This window comes from Pseudorca crassidens, chromosome 9 (genome assembly GCF_039906515.1).
Source record: "Pseudorca crassidens isolate mPseCra1 chromosome 9, mPseCra1.hap1, whole genome shotgun sequence".
NCBI classification, from domain to species: Eukaryota; Metazoa; Chordata; class Mammalia; order Artiodactyla; family Delphinidae; genus Pseudorca; species Pseudorca crassidens.
Window position 1 is genome coordinate 102,401,635 of NC_090304.1, and position 17,682 is coordinate 102,419,316.

Consider the following 17,682-nt stretch of genomic DNA (forward strand, 5'->3'; position numbering starts at 1 on the left):
CATTGAGAAACTCAGCTAGAGTCCTGCAGGGCCAGGCCAGGGCTGGGACCCACAGGACCACTCGGGAGTAGGGACTTAGCGTAGCCTTGAGGAGTCAGGGGGGAATGTAGCAGAGCCTGGGGAAGCTTGAGGCGTGGTTTTTGTGGAGACCTTACGAAAGGCTGATGGACAAATGCCAGCTCAGTCTCCCTTTCTGGCCTCAGGAATTCTACCCAGGCCATCCTGCTAGGGTCTCCTGGAAACTCTGCCTCTCCCCTCTTCAACTGATCTCCAGACTTGTGAAACATTTCCCACCCCAAACCGCCAGAAGCCAGTGCCAGGTCAGGCCTCTGGAGAGGGAGACTGGGGAGTGAATGCCTTTTAGATATGACCCAAGACAAAATTAAGTCTGTTCAGATCGGAACCAGAGGCCCTGCTCTCAGAAGCCTGGCTCTTAACCAGCCAGACAAAGGCAATCCCAGGGCATTTAGGGATGTGGAGACCGGGCAGAGAGCACCCTTTGCTTCTCTGAGCCTCAGACCCTCATTTGGGGCCACAATCCCCATCCCACAGGCTGGCATCGGAAGAGGCGAGGTAACATAAGTGGTTTGGAGTTGGAAAATCTGGGGTCTATTTTGAGGGCTAATTAAGCTGTGTGACCTCCCATGAGAGCCTTTGCCTCTCTGAGCCTCAACTTCCTTATCTGTAAAACATTTGGGATAATGTGGACTTTGTCACCTGAGATAGTAGAGAGGAAAGGAGGCTGTGACTGGCTGGGTATGACCAGGTTGAAGCTCTGATATCAGGATGTGAACTTAAGAACCAGAGAAGTCTCCATCTGTTTTCCGTCCTGCGTGAAGTCAGGAGTGGGCACTGCTCAGGTTCCTCTCATTTTAGCATCTCTGGGACCCTCTAGAAGGGGTACAAGGGAAGGGGTGAAGATCCTACAATTCCACTTAGCAAATCTATATGGCCTTTTGCAATCCTTAAAGATCAGAAAATATATTAGGCACTAAATCCTCCTCTCTCCTCCCTCAATCCCCACAGCGATTACAGACCGGGTCCCATTTTAGCCACATCTCAGGAGAGATGAAGGTGGCAGCCTCTCCTTCTAACACAGGAGGCCCACTTCCTGGTCAATCCCAACTTGCTGACCCTCCAGAGCAGGTTTATTTTTCTCATTCCTTCCATCGCAGGTGGGGGGAAACTGAGAGGTGGGAGGGGGCTTCTGAGGTTGGCCCCCGGTTCCTCCTTCCCGTCTCAAGAAGCCAAGCTCTGAGCTGGGTAAGTGGTCCTCCAGGGTCAGTCTGCTGCTGTGCTTGAGACAGTCTACCCCGTGTGCTGGCCGTGTAGATCTGAAGATAACCTGACACCCTCGTAAATATTTCATCTCTGAGCAGCCGGCGGCAAGGAGGCAGCACCCCAGCTGCCGACCCTGTTGTCAAACTTCACAACAGCTGCAGGAGGCGGGGGTGGGAGGGACTTCCCTCTTCTGGCTGCCTGTGTGCCGTCCCCCATGCGTGTCCTTTGCTTCTCTGAGCCTCAGACCCTCCCCCGGGGGCCACAGTCCCCGTCCCGCAGGCCGGCGGCGGAACAGGCGCGGTAACATAAGTGGAGGTGCTGAGAGGTCTGCTGTGCAGCGCTATGCAAACGTGAGCTATTATAACTTATGTGCCGGCGTGGTTCCCAGAGGGCCTGCCTCCTGGCTAACATCTGGCCGGAGGAGGCAGTTGACAGGGGCTGAACTCTAAACTGGGATGACGCAGCTGGAGAGGTAGATGAGCCCGTCCCCTGGTCTCAGGCAGGTGTGCCCGAGTCAGGAGCGGGGACCTCTTCAGGAGGATGTCCCAGGGGTGCTGGGCTCCTGGGAAGCCAAGATGGAGAACGACCAAGGGGTAAAGCTGTGATTTAGCATAAGAACCTGAAATGGCTTTTCCTGGGGATGACGTAGGCAGCCCGGGCCTCCACCAGAGAGCCGGGATTCCCAGGGAGCAGCAAAGATGGGGAGGAGCAGGGTCGGGGTGGTCCCTATGGACGCTGAAATCATGGAGAGAACTGAGCTCCATGCTGAGTCTGACAGGGGAGGGTTTTAGATGGGGCTTTGTCAGCACCAGGGGAGGGCAATTCAGAAAGAAGGCACTCGAGGATGTGTCCCCTTCTTCTCTGGATCTCCGTCACCGAGCACAGGACCTCACACGGATCATGTGTGCAGAACATGCTTCCTGATTCAATAAATAAGCACCCAGGAGCCCTTTTTAACTCCCTAAGGGGCAGTCAAACACGCTGGGGTTGGGCAAAGTCAGAGGTCAGCTGATGCTGGCCTTCTGATGTCCAGGGCAGGAACTTTCATTTTCCCCCTTTGGGTGGGGAGGGACTGACACAGTGGGGCAGCAGTGGTCAGAGCCCTGTGGGACGATGCCGGGGGGCTTTGTCCAGTGGGGAGGCCCCTCCAGTCTGGCCCCTGGCTTCTGGAGCTGAGCCCAGGGTGCCTCCCATAGCATCCTCAGCCCAGCGTACGGACGGTTCTTACCTAGGACGGTGAGGCGTGCGGGGCGGGACCGGATGGCGGCCTGGATGGCCTGGCACTCGTACACAGCATCATCTTGCAGTTCTGCCCGCAGGATCTTCAGGTGATGTTCCCCTGACAGGTGGTTCCCTACCACCAGGTACTGTGGGTAACCTGTGGAGACGGCAGGCATATCAGCATATCAGGAGGGCTGGGGCGGGGGTGGAGAGCCGGGCATGACAGACAGGCACAGCGGGGGATGGCGGGGACACCCGAGCCGGGGCTGGTCCTAGGGGCTGGCAGAGCAGGAGGTGACTGCACAGGGCCCTGACCTCAGTATAAGGAGCACAAAAGAGAGTTTCCCCAGGGGGCTGGGGCAGCGTGTGTGTGTGTGTGTGTGTGTGTGTGTGTGTGTACAAGGGTACTGTAGGTTTTAAGTTTAGGAATGTTGGGGAAGCTATTATTGAGTGGGAAGGAGACAGCAGAGATAGGGGTGCTAAATGTGGACAGACACAGCGGGCTGTCACCCTGGAAGGCAGCGCGCTGGGCACTGTGGTTTGCAAAGCAGACATGCATCCTAATAAGGAGACACACAGAGAGACAGAGACCCAGTCTGAGATGTACAAACCGAGAAGACAGAGTCAGAAGGAGAGAGAAGAAGGAAAAAAAAACTTGGAAAAGGATCAGGAGTCACTTTGGGGAAAACTTTAGTTTCAGGATGGACAGGAAGTAGAAACCGAGGCCCACCCACCAGTTCCCAGGAACCTCTGGTCACTTGGAACTGTAAGTGGCTCTTTTCTGGTCATTCCTACTACGACCCCCTGAACCCCAGGGCCTGATTAAACACTTAGGAGGCACTCGGGATACTTAAAAGTTTGGGACCTCTTACACCATGGGCAATGAATAACAGAGAAATAAAAGCTTGAGAATGATAAATCATTAAGCGGCTTTCCTGATGCTCTGCGGGTTGAATGTAAATGCCAACGTGAGTCGTGGCTGCCGGGACGGGCAGAGCCTCTCTCTCCCGGGTCTTGGACCCTTGACCTCCTTAGTTTCTCCCAGCAGGACCTGTTTTCCATCAGTCCTCTTCCCAGAGCTCTGCTTTCCCCCCACCAGTGCCTTACAGGGTCCTTCCTCCCTTCAGAGGCCCATCCAGCCTCCAGCAGCCCCAAACTGCTCCTCTTTGTGAAGGGCTTTCGCTAGGGCAGAGCGAGTTCTCAGAAATGTGCCATAGGAGGAGGGAATTGGGCACATTCGGCCTTTTTTTTTTTTTGCGGTACACGGGCCTCTCACTGTTGTGGCCTCTCCTGTTGTGGAGCACACCTCCGGATGCGCAGGTGCAGTGGCCATGGCTCATGGGCCCAGCTGCTCCGCGGCATGTGGGATCCTCCCGGACCGGGGCACGAACCCGTGTCCCCTGCATCGGCAGACAGACTCTCAACCAGTGCGCCACCAGGGAAGCCCACATTTGGCCTTTCAAAGAGAAGACTAGTGCTTAAGAGACAGAAGCAGAGACAGAGGGACTTGCCATAGCTCTCTTCAAATACTTCCAAGTCTCTTAGTGGGGGTTAGATGTGTTCATGTAGCTCCCAAGGACAGCATTAGGACCAAGGGTCAGAATGAATGTGGGGAAATACTTTAGAATATTGTTAACAATTTACTGGTGTCCAACAAAGATCTGGGCTGCCAGAGGTGGTAGTGAGGTCCCCATCACTGGCTGTATTCAAGCATACATGGGATGATTGCCTGTCAGGAATACTGCAGAGGAGATTTCTACCCTGGATGAAGTGTTGGTGCTTTTAGGCCCCTTTTACCCCCCCATAACCTAAGGGTCTTCCAGAGGTGGGGCAGGGCTCCCTGGGGGTGGGCTGTTAAGCAGCACCCATTTCTGGTCAGTGGAGGTAGCTGTGATCCTCCACCAGACTCCCCAGTATGCTTTTGGGGTGCATCCTGTGCGGTTGAGCCTTTCAGGCTCACGTTTTCACGACTAGCATTGTCCCCATCACGCCATCAAGTGGTCTTGCCCTCCACAGCTGTTCAGGCCTGGCTGGAGATGCTACAAGGCTGTCAGCTGTACCCGCAAGAGCCCGGCCACCCCCCTGCCTGCCCTGCCTGCCCTGTGCTGGGCTTTGGGAAGGAGCCCGGGTAAGTTAAGTTGGCTATCCCTGGGGCCGGATGAGGGGCTGGAAGTGGGTCCTAGTCCAGCTCTCACCCTGCTGCGGCTGTCCTCAACGTAGCTGGCTCACTGCCCCAGGCCCTCCAGCCCAGCCTCTGGATCCCACTGTCCTGTGATTAGCCCCTGGTCTCCTGCAGGCATCTTGGCCGGAGCTTGTGTTTTTGTTGACTTGCAAGCCGTCAACAGCAGGCTTCCCCTCTCATAAGCTGCTGAAAACATCAGTGATGGGTTTGTTTGTATTTGCATAATTAGGCAGCGAGCCGTGATGCTATCCCAAAGACTGGCAGTATCTTCGCAAAGCACAGGCCCAGAAGCACAGATTCTGAGGAAGTTCTAGCTCCTTCCACAGCATCAATACTCTCTTGCTACTCCCAGGGGAGGCAAAGTTATTGGAAGTCTGGGTTCTACAGACAAATTGCCTGGGTTCCAACGTCAGCTCTATCACTGCCTAGCTCTGTTGTCTTGGGTAAGTTACTTTAACTCCTTTGCCTTTCCATTTCCTTGTCAGTAAAGTGGGGACAATGCTAGTATCTCACAGAGTTATGGTGAAGATCAGATAGGATAATCTATGTAAAGTACCTGGCATTCAGTAAGTAGTCTATAAACGCTAGTTTAAAGGAACATAACAATGACGTAGGGTAGCCAGAGAGGTCCCTGTTTTGAGGAGGGTATAAGGGCTTTTGGGGTTAGGAGCCAGGGTCCCATGCATTGGGATTGGGTATTTGTTTGAATCAATTTCTTTCTCAGCTGTGATTTTATTTACCTGTCAAATAAAGGGGAAAAGCCTTCTTTTTCTACCCGTGGATGATTGTAGATTTATGAGATAATGTCTGAGAAATATTTGAGCTTCTTAGAAGAAAAATGTTCCATCAGTATGAGGGAGTGTATTTGTAAATCACTTCCTTCGACTGTTTTTTCCAGCTTTGGTGACCAGAAAGGTAATGAGGCCTTCAGTTAAGGCATCGTTTCTGGTAGACTGGATGGGGCCACATATTTAAAATAGAAGCGGGCAGAGCTGTAGCAGGCTGAAACCCCGTAACACGGGCCCCAGTTCCCCCACGGTGTTAGGTGGTCGGCAAATACTTCCTGAACTGAACTGAGATCTATTACACCCACTTTCTTATCAGGCAAGCAAACAGTGTTTATTGAGCATACGTTTGTCATTATTGTCATGATGCTATTTTGGGACAAGTGATCAAATACAGAGAAAACACGTTACCAAGAGTTTGAGTTTATTGGCTCTGCAAGGAGAGGGCTGACCTTCTTTCTATCAATGGAGTCAAGTTGGAGAGGAAACGGATCCCAGTTCATCAGATCCCATTGCCTTCCAGCACTTAGAAGGACCCAATGCTGGATCCCAGAAAGACATTCATGGAAGTGGATGCCAGAGGGTCAGTTATCCATGCAGCGATGACCCTTCTATGAACCATCCATGGTGACCTGGGGCTTCCTCTTCACCGACCCAACAAGCCCCCAGTCCCTGATGGAAGCTGAAAACCACTGACCGGGAACCCAGAGAGCTTCCTTAACCAGCAGCAGTGTTGGGCCAGCTCAGAGCCTCGTGGGGCGTGAAGGACTCGGTTTGGGAAGATCGTATTATTCCCCCAGTTCCTCTGCGGTAAGGGGGTTCAGAGTCCCTGAAATTGGCTGGTTCCCACAATACTTAAATTTTATGGCAGCACAGTATATTTTGGAGATGTGATCGTGTATTTTATCCGTGCTCAGCTGGGCTGCAGCACTCAAACCCTGTGATACTATTGACCATTGCTATAATGTTTCAATACACATTTTTGGCAAGACATAACTCACATTTTAAAATATTAACTTCCCAACCATCATGTTCCTGAGTGCACTTCGATTTTTATTTTCCTGCAGCTGAACACCATGAGAGAGGCCAAGCTACTTCTCAGTTGAACACATATTCTTCTCTCCTTCTCCACCCCCAGATACTCCCCAACCACAGGGATACCCACATTCCTCGTTCTGCATTTTACAGTTTGTGCTAAGCTAGCAAACAGCCACATGCCTACCCTCCTCAGGGGAGAGTAATAATGGCTGATGGGTGAGTGACCAGGAGGATGATTTCATTCTTTTTTCTCCCAGAGGAGAGGATGGATTGGAAAAACGTCTGTGTGGGCTTAAGCGTTGACATTTACAATAGTTAACAGGTGATGGGGCGTGGGCACCAACCAGGCAGCACAGACGTCAGCCATCAACAACCATGGGAGCCCACCAGCGCATCTTTGCTGAATACCAGCCTGGGTGGTGGGCTGAACGAGGCTTGGAATTTATTTTAAACACTGGTTTTCTTTTCTCCCCATCACATGATGACCCCTAAACCCAACCAGGTTCCTTCGCGTTTTCAATCTACTTGGCTCCCTTTAATGGTTGGAAGGAGGGAAGAACAACACTTAACTTGTGACTTAAGTGGGGAACACATGTTGGACCAAGGAAAAGGAACACTTTCCTTCTGGAAAACTGGCTTTATGTGAATCATGTTTGACTTTGGAATGGACCCTCCAGGGCAACACTGTGTTAAGTTTAGGACTGACCGCCCGAATTGAGGGTTTACTCATAATTCATCCCCAGGAGTCAGAGGGGCCCTCAAAGTCCCATGCATCCTGGACCCAGGGCCTGCCTTGCCTGCCTCTGCCCGTGGGATCTGCAATGAAAGCTGAGATTTAATCCCCAAATGCCTCTGGAGATGGGGTTCCCTAGGAGGGGGTGGGTGGGTGGGTAGGGCAGGGGCGGGTTCTAGGCCTTCCTGGGGAGGTCTGGGGATACTCACTTGAGAGGTCCCTGCCCACTCCCAGAGCCAAGCCATCTTTGATCCACAGAACGAAGCCATCGTATTCAGGGATGGCGCACAGCAGTGTCACCGGCTGCCCCGATACCACAGCCTGGTCCTGGGGCTGCTGGCTGAAGGAGTACACTTGACCTAGGAAGGAAACGAATGCAACGGTCAGTTACTTGCCGGAAGGGCTTCCCCTCGAGCTATGGAAGCAGAGCCCAGGCTGCCCTGGGGGACAAGGACCCCCAGAGCACCTCCCTAACTGCCTGGGGCCCAGCTGCGGCTTCTTCACTGCCCCCAGCTCCATCCCCTGCTTGCAGGAGCTGGGCCCGGCTGCAGGCTCCCTGCCCATCAATCCCCAGCGCACTCACGCTGTGGTCCAGCCATCCTCCAGCCCCCAAAACGGGCCATGTGCTACTGCACTTGGCACGTGTTATTCCTCTTTCCCCTTAACGCCACTTCCTGGTGCCTACTTCCACAAGGGGCAGAGGCAGGAGAGAGACCCCCAGTTGGAAGCACTCTGGGGGGGCGGGGTGTGCTTCAAGAGGGCAACAGGTGTAGGGCGTGGTGTGCTTTGGTTAAACCTGAGAATCCAAGAAATATCAATAATATCATAGTTTTAGTGATTCCCAGGATGGGACTAGGGCCAAATTTGGCGGGATGAGGGGTGGTGTAGTGTGAGGGATGGTGGGGTTGAGTGAGCAGGTAATCGTCTCCTGTCTCTTTCTTTTCTGCAGCAGACCCTGCACCAGCCTCTCTGTCACTGGGAGCAAATCATCAGTGTGAACCCACACCTGCCCATACACACCTCCCTGAACCATCTAAGGTAGGCAGTTCATATTTTATTAAACAGAGACACCCACATTGGGTACAATATGCCAGGCATTGTTCCAAGATTTACAAATATTAGCCTGTTAATATTTTCATCCTCCTAACAACCTATAAGGCAGGTACTATTTTTATCCCCATTTTTCAGATGAGGAAATGAGGCCCAAGGAGGTAAAACATTAGTAACAGGAGCTGCGCCTGTTAGTGACTCACCACGTGCCCTGTGGGCCTTCTCTGTGGCCGTCACATCCCCGCAACACTTGTGTGGAGCCTTATTAACCCTTTTCACAGGCACTCAGCACACTGAGCCTTGGAGGTTAACTAAATTGTCCAGGGAGCATCTAGTGGCAGGACCAGGGCAGTGAATCCAAGACTCTCTGGCTCTAAGGACCATGTTCTCATCTACTGCATGCAGGTCCCTATGTCTCATCCTGGAGGGATTGCTGAAGAAGGGGGGTGATGTGACCCACGTTCCCTGGGAGGCCACAGCTGAATGGACAACAGGACATGGGACATTGACATCCACTGAGCTCCCGGCCCACAGTACCATCTGTGCTTCCCGTGCTGTCCCTCCTGTACCCATGTCATTACACTTCAGAGCAGGACTAGTCCCATTTTATAGTAAAGACACCCAGACCAGAGAGGGAAAGTAACCTGTCCAAGGTCACACAGCTAATGAGTGGGGCTTGACCTGGGGCTCATGACGTCTAAGCCTGTATTCTTTCCTACCCCCTGCTCTGCAGATGCAGATACACAGGACCTGGTGGGCAGGCTGCCCCTCCACCTGGAGAGAGTCAGAGGTGGCCACAGAGGTCCTGGACACTGGTTGCTGTCCAACTTGGGGACAGAGCCCCCGGCTTCGACCATGGTTAGGGCCAAGCTCTCAGCAGCAGACGGCCCTAAGAAGGGAGCCATTGGTGTGTGGCTCCAAGGGGCACCGGGGATGGCAGTGGAGGAGAGACAGAGGTCCACACTGGAGAGTTTGTGGCAGGCGGGAAGGTAGCTGAGTTTTCAACCTGATGAGCTCTTGGCTGGGTCTCTGAGGGATCTCATTAAAAATCAAATCGGCCCTGAATTGTGAGAGTAACACTTTTTATTCTGATTTGAGCTTTATAAATTAGATTTCATAGGACATTATCATCAGCTATGTGTGGTGGGGTGGGATTTTTTTTTCTTTCTTCCTTTCTGTCTCTTCAAGTTCCCTGTTGTAATTAGACCATTTCTGGCACCAAAACAAGAGAGAGAAGGAGGGAAGAGATGAGAGGAGAAAGGGAGGGAGACACCAGAGAAGGAGCGAGAGAGGGAGGGGAGTGAGGAGAGCAGGAGAGCAGGAGTGGAGAGGAAGAGAGAGATGGAGAGAAGGCAGAGGGAGAACAGGAGGAGGAAGAGGGGCGGGAGACGCTGGGATGCAGAGAGGATGAGTGAGCGGGAGACCGGTCCTCTCCCAGCCTCCTTCTCCAGGCTCTAATGATGATTTCACAGCGCATTCTTCTGTCTCAGCATCTTCCTTGCAAGGACAGTGTCAAGACAGCAGCAGTAGCTGCGGAAGATTGTGTGATCGGAGAGAAGCATCGGGTTGTCAGCTGAGAGCCGGGGCTGGGATAAGCTGGCTCTCAGCAGTGGAGCCTGAGCCCCCAGAATGCCCCTGAATAGGGAGGCCTGCGGTGGGAACTGGGCTGGTCTCCCCGCCACCCCACCCCAGTCCCGCTTCCTCTTGGTGTTGGTCAGGGTGCCCGGAGAGCTGGAGTGCAGGAAGCATCCCCAGGCCAAGGTGCGGGCTGGGGCAAGGGTGAGGAGCCCAAGGGTGACGGGTGTGGCAGTGTCCCAGGGAGAAGAGGGGCTGTCACCATGGAAACTGGGCTCTGGAGGGGCTGGGAGGAGAGGTTGTCAGAAGCAGGCGTGCAGGTGGACACTAAGCGGTCACTATTTCACCCTGGAGGCTGCCTCAGAGCCAGGAGTTGGGGTGGGGGACGATGGAAGGGAGCCTGGGGGGCAGGGAGGTAGGAGCCAGCCTCGGGGGGACTAGTCTCCCGACCCGGCCTAGCAGGCTTCAGAGAGACTTTTCGGCTTTCACACTGTGTTCGTTTGCATCCCCTTGGATTTCTATGGAAAGAATGTTTCTGGAGTGATACAGGCTCACTGGATAGTCTCATAAAGCTGCCCCAGAGGATATGGTTGGCGAATTATGTGGGGGGCGGGTGTAGTTAGTGCACCTGGCGGCATGCGGAATCTTAGCTCCCCGACAGGGATTGATCCTGTACCCCCGGCAGTGGAAGCATGGAGTCCTAACCGCTGGACGGCCAGGGAAGTCCCCAGCATACTTTTAATTTTTGTGCATTAAATACTAAACACTTTTCTCTTTCGAGTCAATGAGATGCTTTTCTCAAGCAGAACCTAAGTCAGGTGTCACTTCTAGAGGAGATGAAGGCTGCAGTGCAAGAGGGTGGAGAGGAGGTGGAGGGATGGCCCAGTGGGACAGGCCCTGAGGCCTCCTCTTTGGGCTCAGGAGCCCTTGGGGATGCGGCGTGCCACCACGGGGGCAGGCTCTTGTCCAGAGAATCTCCTCACCGGTTCCCTCACTTCCTGCTTTCCAGTCTAGAGAGGTGAAAGGCAAATGATCGTTTTCTATAACCTCCTGGGCAGCATCTTGCGTAGATTCTCTCCAAACCTGTCCTGCTGCCGGCTGCTCCCTGCCCGCTGCTTTCTGCTCAGCACCGCTCTCTGACTTCTCTAGACTGTTCTCCAAAGCGCCCCACCCCCCGCTCTCTGCCTCACCTCCTTCAGCCCACCAGGCTCTCTGAAGGGGCCGCCCCTGACCGCCCAGCCCCTCGCCTCAGTCTTTTTCTGGGGACCCGCAGCACACCTTGGCATGGAGTGAACCGTCACCATCGGGCTCGGGGAGGTCCCCACCGTCTTCCAGGAAAACATTTAAAACGCTGAAGACCCCGTGAGGCTCTATGAGCTCACACACCCCCGGCCTCCGATCTGAGGTCCCCCCGCAATTCCCAGTTACTTCCTGGGGAGGGAAGAGGCACTTTGCTGGCTGAGGTTATAAGGGCCAGATTACCCTGAGCGATGCCTTTACAGCCGCGCTCCAGGGGCCTGGTTGCCATGGTGTATGCACGTGTGTGTGTGTGTGGGGGGGGGGGGGGGCTGAATGAATTGACTTGTAAGCCTCACCCCTTCTCCAGCCGGACCTTTTCTGCTTCTGTTCCTTGTCAACCACTTAAAATTTTGCTTGAACAAACTCTTCTTATTCTTTCAGAATCTTTGAAAGCCTCTGGTTTAGAATTCTGCGGGGGGGCGTAGTGGAATTTTTTCTGGGACTAAAATGTAGGCTGAGAAGGCCAAGGCCTCCCTCTGCTGTCAGGGTCACTGTAGAGACCCCTGGAAGGGACTGTGGTCTGGACAATCTTTAAGGCTTTATGGTTCCAGGAGCTCGTGGTGCTGCGGCCTGACTCTGGCTGTGCCTGTGTGTGCGTGTGTGTGTGTGTGTGTGAGTGTGTGTGTGTGTGTGTGTGTGTGGAACAGGCAGAAAGAGGGCCCAGCGAGCCACACCCAAGGTGGCCGGGGTCCTCCCTGCCAGGCTCAGAGGGACCATGGTGCTCACCCATCCCTTCCTCCGATAATTGTCAACCCCAGGTCTTCTGCGGACACGTTCTGGTACTGCAGTGTCGTAAGTCTGTGGCCACACCTACAGGTATCTGAGTCTGTGCCTCTCCCCAGTCACTGATCTGGTGGTCAGCTGGTCCCATGCTGGTATGAGAGGCAGCTCTCTGTGGGGTCCGCATGCACTAGTGCAGAGAGCAAGGGGTGTGGGGTTAGTTAGTGTAACAGGAGAGACAGCCTCGGGGCAAACTCTGCACTGAGGCCTGATGCGGGGAGCAGGGGTGCTGATGTCCCCATATCCCCTGCACCCCCCTCGGGAGATGGTGTGGAGTGTGCTCACCCTCTTCCTCCCGTCTCTCTGGGCACTTTGGCCAGGCCTTTGCTCCAGTAGCAGGTGGAGGGGAGGTGACCACTGCCCTTAGCGTTAATCCCAGCCAGACCTGGACAGGAATGTCAGGGCCACCTGGTAAGCTTGCCTGGCTTCTGTGGAGCCCAGTGCACAGCCACCCTCCTTGCTTGGCTTCTGTGGAGCCCAGTGCACAGCCACCCTCCTTGCTTGGCTTCTGTGGAGCCCAGTGCACAGCCACCCTCCTTGCTTGGCTTGGCACAGCCATCCTCCTTGCCTGGCTTCTGTGGAGCCCAGTGCACAGCCACCCTCACTTGCTCCTTCAGCGGGGAGGGAAGGGCAAGGAGGGAGAGGCTGAGTGATGCCCCGAGGATGCCCTGGGGTCCAGGAGCAGGTGGAGTGAGGACTCCTGTGATGCCCTGGGGGGGCGTCACTGCCACCCCTGTTCCTGAATGCGGGGGCAGCCCGGCTGAAGTCCTGCTTGCTGCAACTCCCAGGACATTCAGCGAAACTTACTGAGAGTCTGTGCACGGCTGCACTTGACCCAAGTTGCTAGACCGTGAGGGAGAAGGTGATGGGTCTCCTCAAGGGGTCACGTAAAGTTCTTTGGGGCTTTAAGAAAGGCCTGCTGCAAGCGTAGGGGTGGGGAGAAGAAACAGAGGGGCTTCCTGGAGGAGGAATCAGGGTACGGGGATGTGATGGAAGAAAGATGTCCTTCTGTGGCAGGGAAACTACAAGCAAAGGTGTGAGTGACGGGTAGCCTCAGGGACCCACTTTGAGTGCCTAACGGGTCACCTGCCAGGGTCTGGGTCCTGGACAGTGGAAAAAACACAGAACCAGGCGGGCCTGGGAAGGAACTCCAGCCCTGTCACTAGCAGTATGATGTGGGGCACATGCCTCACCCACTCTAAGCCTTAGTTTCCCCATTTATAAAATGGGGGTGACACACCTACTTTGCAAGCTGCCGTGAGGCTGAGGGGCCACGTGTGTAAATGATCTGGGCACGCACAAGGTGTTTCATAAAGGTTTGTTCTAATTTTCATCACTATTCGTGAGTCTTTCCTGAGCCCAGGACTATTAAAACCGGAGCCACGAGGGGTCCCAGGGATGGGAAAGGAGGCTTTGCAAATGTGAAGTTGGACCGATTAGAATCTGCTTCTTCCCATGAGTCATGCAGGTGAGAGCGGTGAGCATCTGAGCCTCCTGCAGCCCTGCCTTTACTGGTTTCAGCCTCCCAGAGCTACCTGGTCAACCATGCAGAAAAGGCGCAAATGTCACCGTCTGTTCTGCTATTAGTGACCAATTGGGGAAGGCTTAAGAATACTTGTACCGCGGATTATTCGTTGCCAGGTTTTTCCCAGCCCGGAGCACGCAAATTGCCTCTTATGAGATTAAGGGAAGCTGCACAGGGTCCAAGAAGCGAACAGATGGGTGGAAGGGAGGGGAGGCAGGAGCCAGCCCAGCGCTCAGCTGACACCAGCAGTGCCAGGCAGGTGGGAAAGGACCAGGGCAGGTGGCTCAGACCGTGCCTGGAGGCCCAAGTCTTGACTTCTGCTGCTATCCTGTGGCTCAGCACAGGGCCAGCTCTTAATGCAGGACAATGAGTTTGGGGGAATTTCTGGAATGCCCTGTTGTGACCTACTCAGGGGAGCGGAATTGGGGGTTATGGGGTTATGTCCTAGCCCCCTGACTAATAATAAGACGGATCATTACGGGGTGTAATGGTACCAGGGATGTGCCGTTGGCCACACACAGGGGCAGGTCCCACCCCATCAATCTCCAAGACCCCTGGCCAGGTGTGGGGATGCGGAGGAGGGACTGATGTATTTTGCACGACAAGGAGCTTAGTGTCTGGAGGCGACAAATACGTGCACAGGGAACTAAAATAAAAGGTGCCGCAAGTGAGGTATAAAGACCTAAGGATATCACAGACCGGAAACAGACTCACAGATACAGAGAACAAACTCTTGGTTACCAGTAGGGAGAGCAAAGCAGGGAGGGGCAAGAGAGGGGTAGGGGATTAAGAGGTGCGAACTACTGTGGATAAGGTAAGTAAGCTGCAAGGATGTACTCTACAACACAGAGGATAGAGTCAACATTCTTTAATAATTATAAATGGAGTATAACCTTTAAAAATTGTGACTCACTAGGGCTTCCCTGGTGGCGCCGTGGTTAAGAATCTGCCTGCCAAGGCAGGGGACATGGGTTTGAGCCCTGGTCCAGGAAGATCCCACATGCCTCGGACCACCTAAGCCCCATGCGCCACAACTACTGAGCCTGCGCTCTAGGGCCTGCGAGCCACACTACTGAGCCCATGTGCTACAACTACTGAGAGCTGCACGCCTAGAGTCCATGCTTCGCAATAAGAGAAGCCACTGCAATAAGCCCACGCAACGGAATGAAGAGTAGCCCCCACTCGCCGCAACTAGAGAGAGCCTGTGCACAGCAACGAAGACCCAGTGCAGCCATAAATAAATAAACTAATAATAATAAAAAAATTGTGAATCACTATGTGTTCCCCTGAAACTTATATAATAATAATAAAAAAAGAAAGTCCCAAGGAAGAAAGATTTTTCCTTCTGGGAGAATGGGGAAAGGAGTTGCTGAAGGGCTGGCTTTGGAAATGGCCTGGAAGGGTTAGCAAGCTGAGGGCAAGGAGGAAACGTTCCCTGGGATGCGGACGGCGTAAGGAAAGCGAGGAGGTCAGAATGCGTTCAGGGGATAAAAGCACGGACGTCACATGGTCCAGATGTGATCTCTGGCTGTGCTGTTACAGCTGTGCGACCCTGGGCAAATTTCTTAGTTACTTTGAACCTCACTTTCCCCATAGGATGGAAATCACGCTTGCTGGGTTGTTTGTGAGAATGAACAGGACGCTTTGAGGAAAGCACACAGGGTCCTGCATGCCCTCTCACTGCGAGCCTGGTGTGATGGGCGCGTGGCCTCTGTGCACGTAGGATGTGTATCGAGAGAACGTGGTAGGTCCAGCTGCGTCAGGCCCTGGGATGCACAGGAAGAAGTTTGCACTAATGAGAAATCATTACTCTTTTTTTTTTTTTTTTTTTTTTGCGGTACGCGGGCCTCTCACTGTTGTGGCCTCTCCCGTTGCGGAGCACAGGCTCCGGACACGCAGGCTCAGCGGCCATGGCTCACGGGCCCAGCCGCTCCGCGGCATGTGGGATCTTCCCGGACCGGGGCACGAACCCGTGTCCCCTGCATCGGCAGGCGGACTCTCAACCACTGCGCCAACAGGGAAGCCCCAGGGAATTTTTAATACTTATGAAAAGCCACAAAAACCCAGCGATGAAGCTCCCTCTGGCCTCCTGCTCAGCTGGGTGGAAAACATCACCCCTGGTACTCGTCCACTCACCCTCCCCAGCTTGCTGTCTTTATGGCTCACACTTTCTTCAGGAGGGGATGGAGATCTTAGCTGATTTTGCCTTTAAAGGACTTTCATTCCCTTTGGGCTGCATGCAAATAAGAAAAAAATAAGAAGCTGTGAAATGTTAACAGAGGACTTCATTAAGCATCTTCGTGAGAGCATGTGCCAGGAATGGGGATATTTGCCAAAGATACCTGAGAGCTGACTATATATGTGTCTAATTAAAAAGGCGATTCTTCTCACAGCCCTGGGATTCTGGGTCTTGTCTTCTGGCTGCTCTAGGATATTAACCACAACTAACTTTTGTATATGCTTTATACATCACAAAGCTCTTCACTTACATTATTTTACTTAAGCTACTCCCCTGACACCCTGTCAAAAAGATTCTATCATCAGTCCTGATGTAGACACTTGAATGTCGAGGTTCAGAGTGATGACAGCCAAGGTCCTAATGCAAGTGTATGCCCCATGCCAGCCCTCTTCTGTGTCACACGGCCTCTCCTGTCACCGCCTAACAGTGGCCCTGGGAAGGGCTCAGATTATCTGCTTCAACCCTGAGAATGCAGCAGCAAAGGAAACAAAATAAAACTAACTTGCAGTTACTGCCCTGTCTTTGTTTTGATTGTTTGAAGTGGAGATGTTGGTAAAGGAGAGATTTTGTGCTGGAAGCACCTTGAGAGGAAGGCGAGGGAGTGTGCAGGCTGCTGGGGGTACCAGATGGGCTGAGGGCTTGTCTTCCTTTCCAGGAGGCTGAGGCTGGGTCACTGAGCCCAGGCGTTGCAGAAGGATGGGGTGGGATGGGCTACTCCTTGGAAGCGGTAGCCTCAATTGCAGGCAAGCTATTTTCACATCAGTAATCCCGAGGGGTTGAGAGAATCAATCCCACTTTACGGATTAGGAAACGGAAGCTCAGAGAGGTTAAGAAACCCATCCAAGGTCACCATGTGCACTGGAGGGCTGGTGTCTGAACCATCTGACTCCAGTTATGGGCCTTTGTTTACTAGACAGTCCCTGGTAAGCCCTGAGAGTGTTTGAGCTGTGTGGTTTCCTCTTCAGAAAGCAGAGGCTGGCTACTGTGTCCTCCAGCTGCCCCCAGCTGTGCTCCCAAAACACACAGGAAGCTGAAGGGACATCTGCTTCTCGCTGCTGGTCACAGGCCCTGTCCCACCTGCAGACCACAGTCAGCCAAGAAACCTCTGATCCTCCCGGGGAGCCCCTGGGCCTGAGATCAGCTCCGTAAACGACAGTTTAGGGCAAAAGTCATTCACACCCAGGCAGAGGCATGGGCCACCCTGCTGCATCCTTGTTCAGAAGCCCTTTGCATAGGCCGACCCCCTGAAATAGCTTTCTTAGCGCAATCCAGGGCCGTGTGAGGAATGACTTCCATGTCCTACAGGGCTGGAGCTTCGGGCCTTTGAAACAGCCGCTGTGACGTGGAGCGTCTTCTCTGTTGTAAAGGTGACCCAAGGAGGACCAGGTGGTGCCCAGCCTTCTACTGGGCACGGGATTGGGGGCAGCGAATGGGAGTCTTTCTGGGAGAAGGCTCTCCCAGGACGTCTCTGTTTCCAACCTGAAGTGCCCCTGGAGGGGCCGACTCCTCTGATAGGAGAGCTACTCATGGCTTCACTGGAGAGAACAGAGCAGCTTTCAAGCCCCCTCCCCGAAATGTAACAATATCCGGTACCACTTGGTGTCTTGGGGAGAGAATTCCTGTCCGTAATTAGTTCCTGTATATCACCGTTAGTACTCTACTCAGGATTTACTGGGCAAATACCGTTTAACTGCACAATAACGACAGGTCCTTGCTGCTTATTGGCTAATTTACTAAGCCTGGAGAATATGGGGCAGGAGGGACTCTGAATAGGAGGTATCGTAACCCCTTGAATCAAACTTTATGAGTTTGGGTTTGGCAGGGAGGTGGCAGCTGGTAGCCAGCTCTCGTTGCTTTGTTTCTCAGAGTTGGCTGGCAGACTGCTTCCTTCCCCTTTCTTTATAGCAGGAGAGGTCTGGGACTGGGCCCTGCGGCTGCCCGGGGCTGCCCGGGGCTCTGGAGGGCCTTTTGGTA

At 53.6% G+C, this 17,682-nt stretch overlaps 1 protein-coding gene and 1 long non-coding RNA gene across 11 annotated transcripts in view; one reads left to right on the plus strand and one right to left on the minus strand.

The window, feature by feature from the left end:
- Positions 1-17,682, minus strand: part of KIRREL3 (kirre like nephrin family adhesion molecule 3) — a 551,606-nt gene that overhangs the window by 88,132 nt on the left and 445,792 nt on the right. For all 7 annotated transcript variants that reach the window (XM_067751511.1, XM_067751509.1, XM_067751513.1 and 4 more), the window contains 2 exons: positions 7,450-7,599; positions 2,510-2,659 (listed from right to left, as the gene is read on the minus strand). In XM_067751511.1, coding sequence (XP_067607612.1) covers positions 2,510-2,659; positions 7,450-7,599 — 300 coding nt within the window. The remainder of the gene's footprint in view (positions 1-2,509; positions 2,660-7,449; positions 7,600-17,682) is intronic.
- LOC137231038 (uncharacterized) lies at positions 2,277-10,182 on the plus strand. Of its 4 annotated transcripts, none has more exons than XR_010946355.1 (6): positions 2,277-3,268; positions 4,519-4,630; positions 4,914-5,127; positions 5,993-6,279; positions 7,499-8,278; positions 9,024-10,182. It is a non-coding gene; the product is annotated as an uncharacterized lncRNA (long non-coding RNA). The 4 variants fall into 4 exon arrangements; XR_010946357.1 differs by lacking the exon at positions 2,277-3,268 and having other exon boundaries at positions 3,780-4,630; positions 7,499-7,622; positions 8,193-8,278; XR_010946356.1 differs by lacking the exon at positions 2,277-3,268 and having other exon boundaries at positions 3,781-4,630; positions 7,499-7,622; positions 8,190-8,278.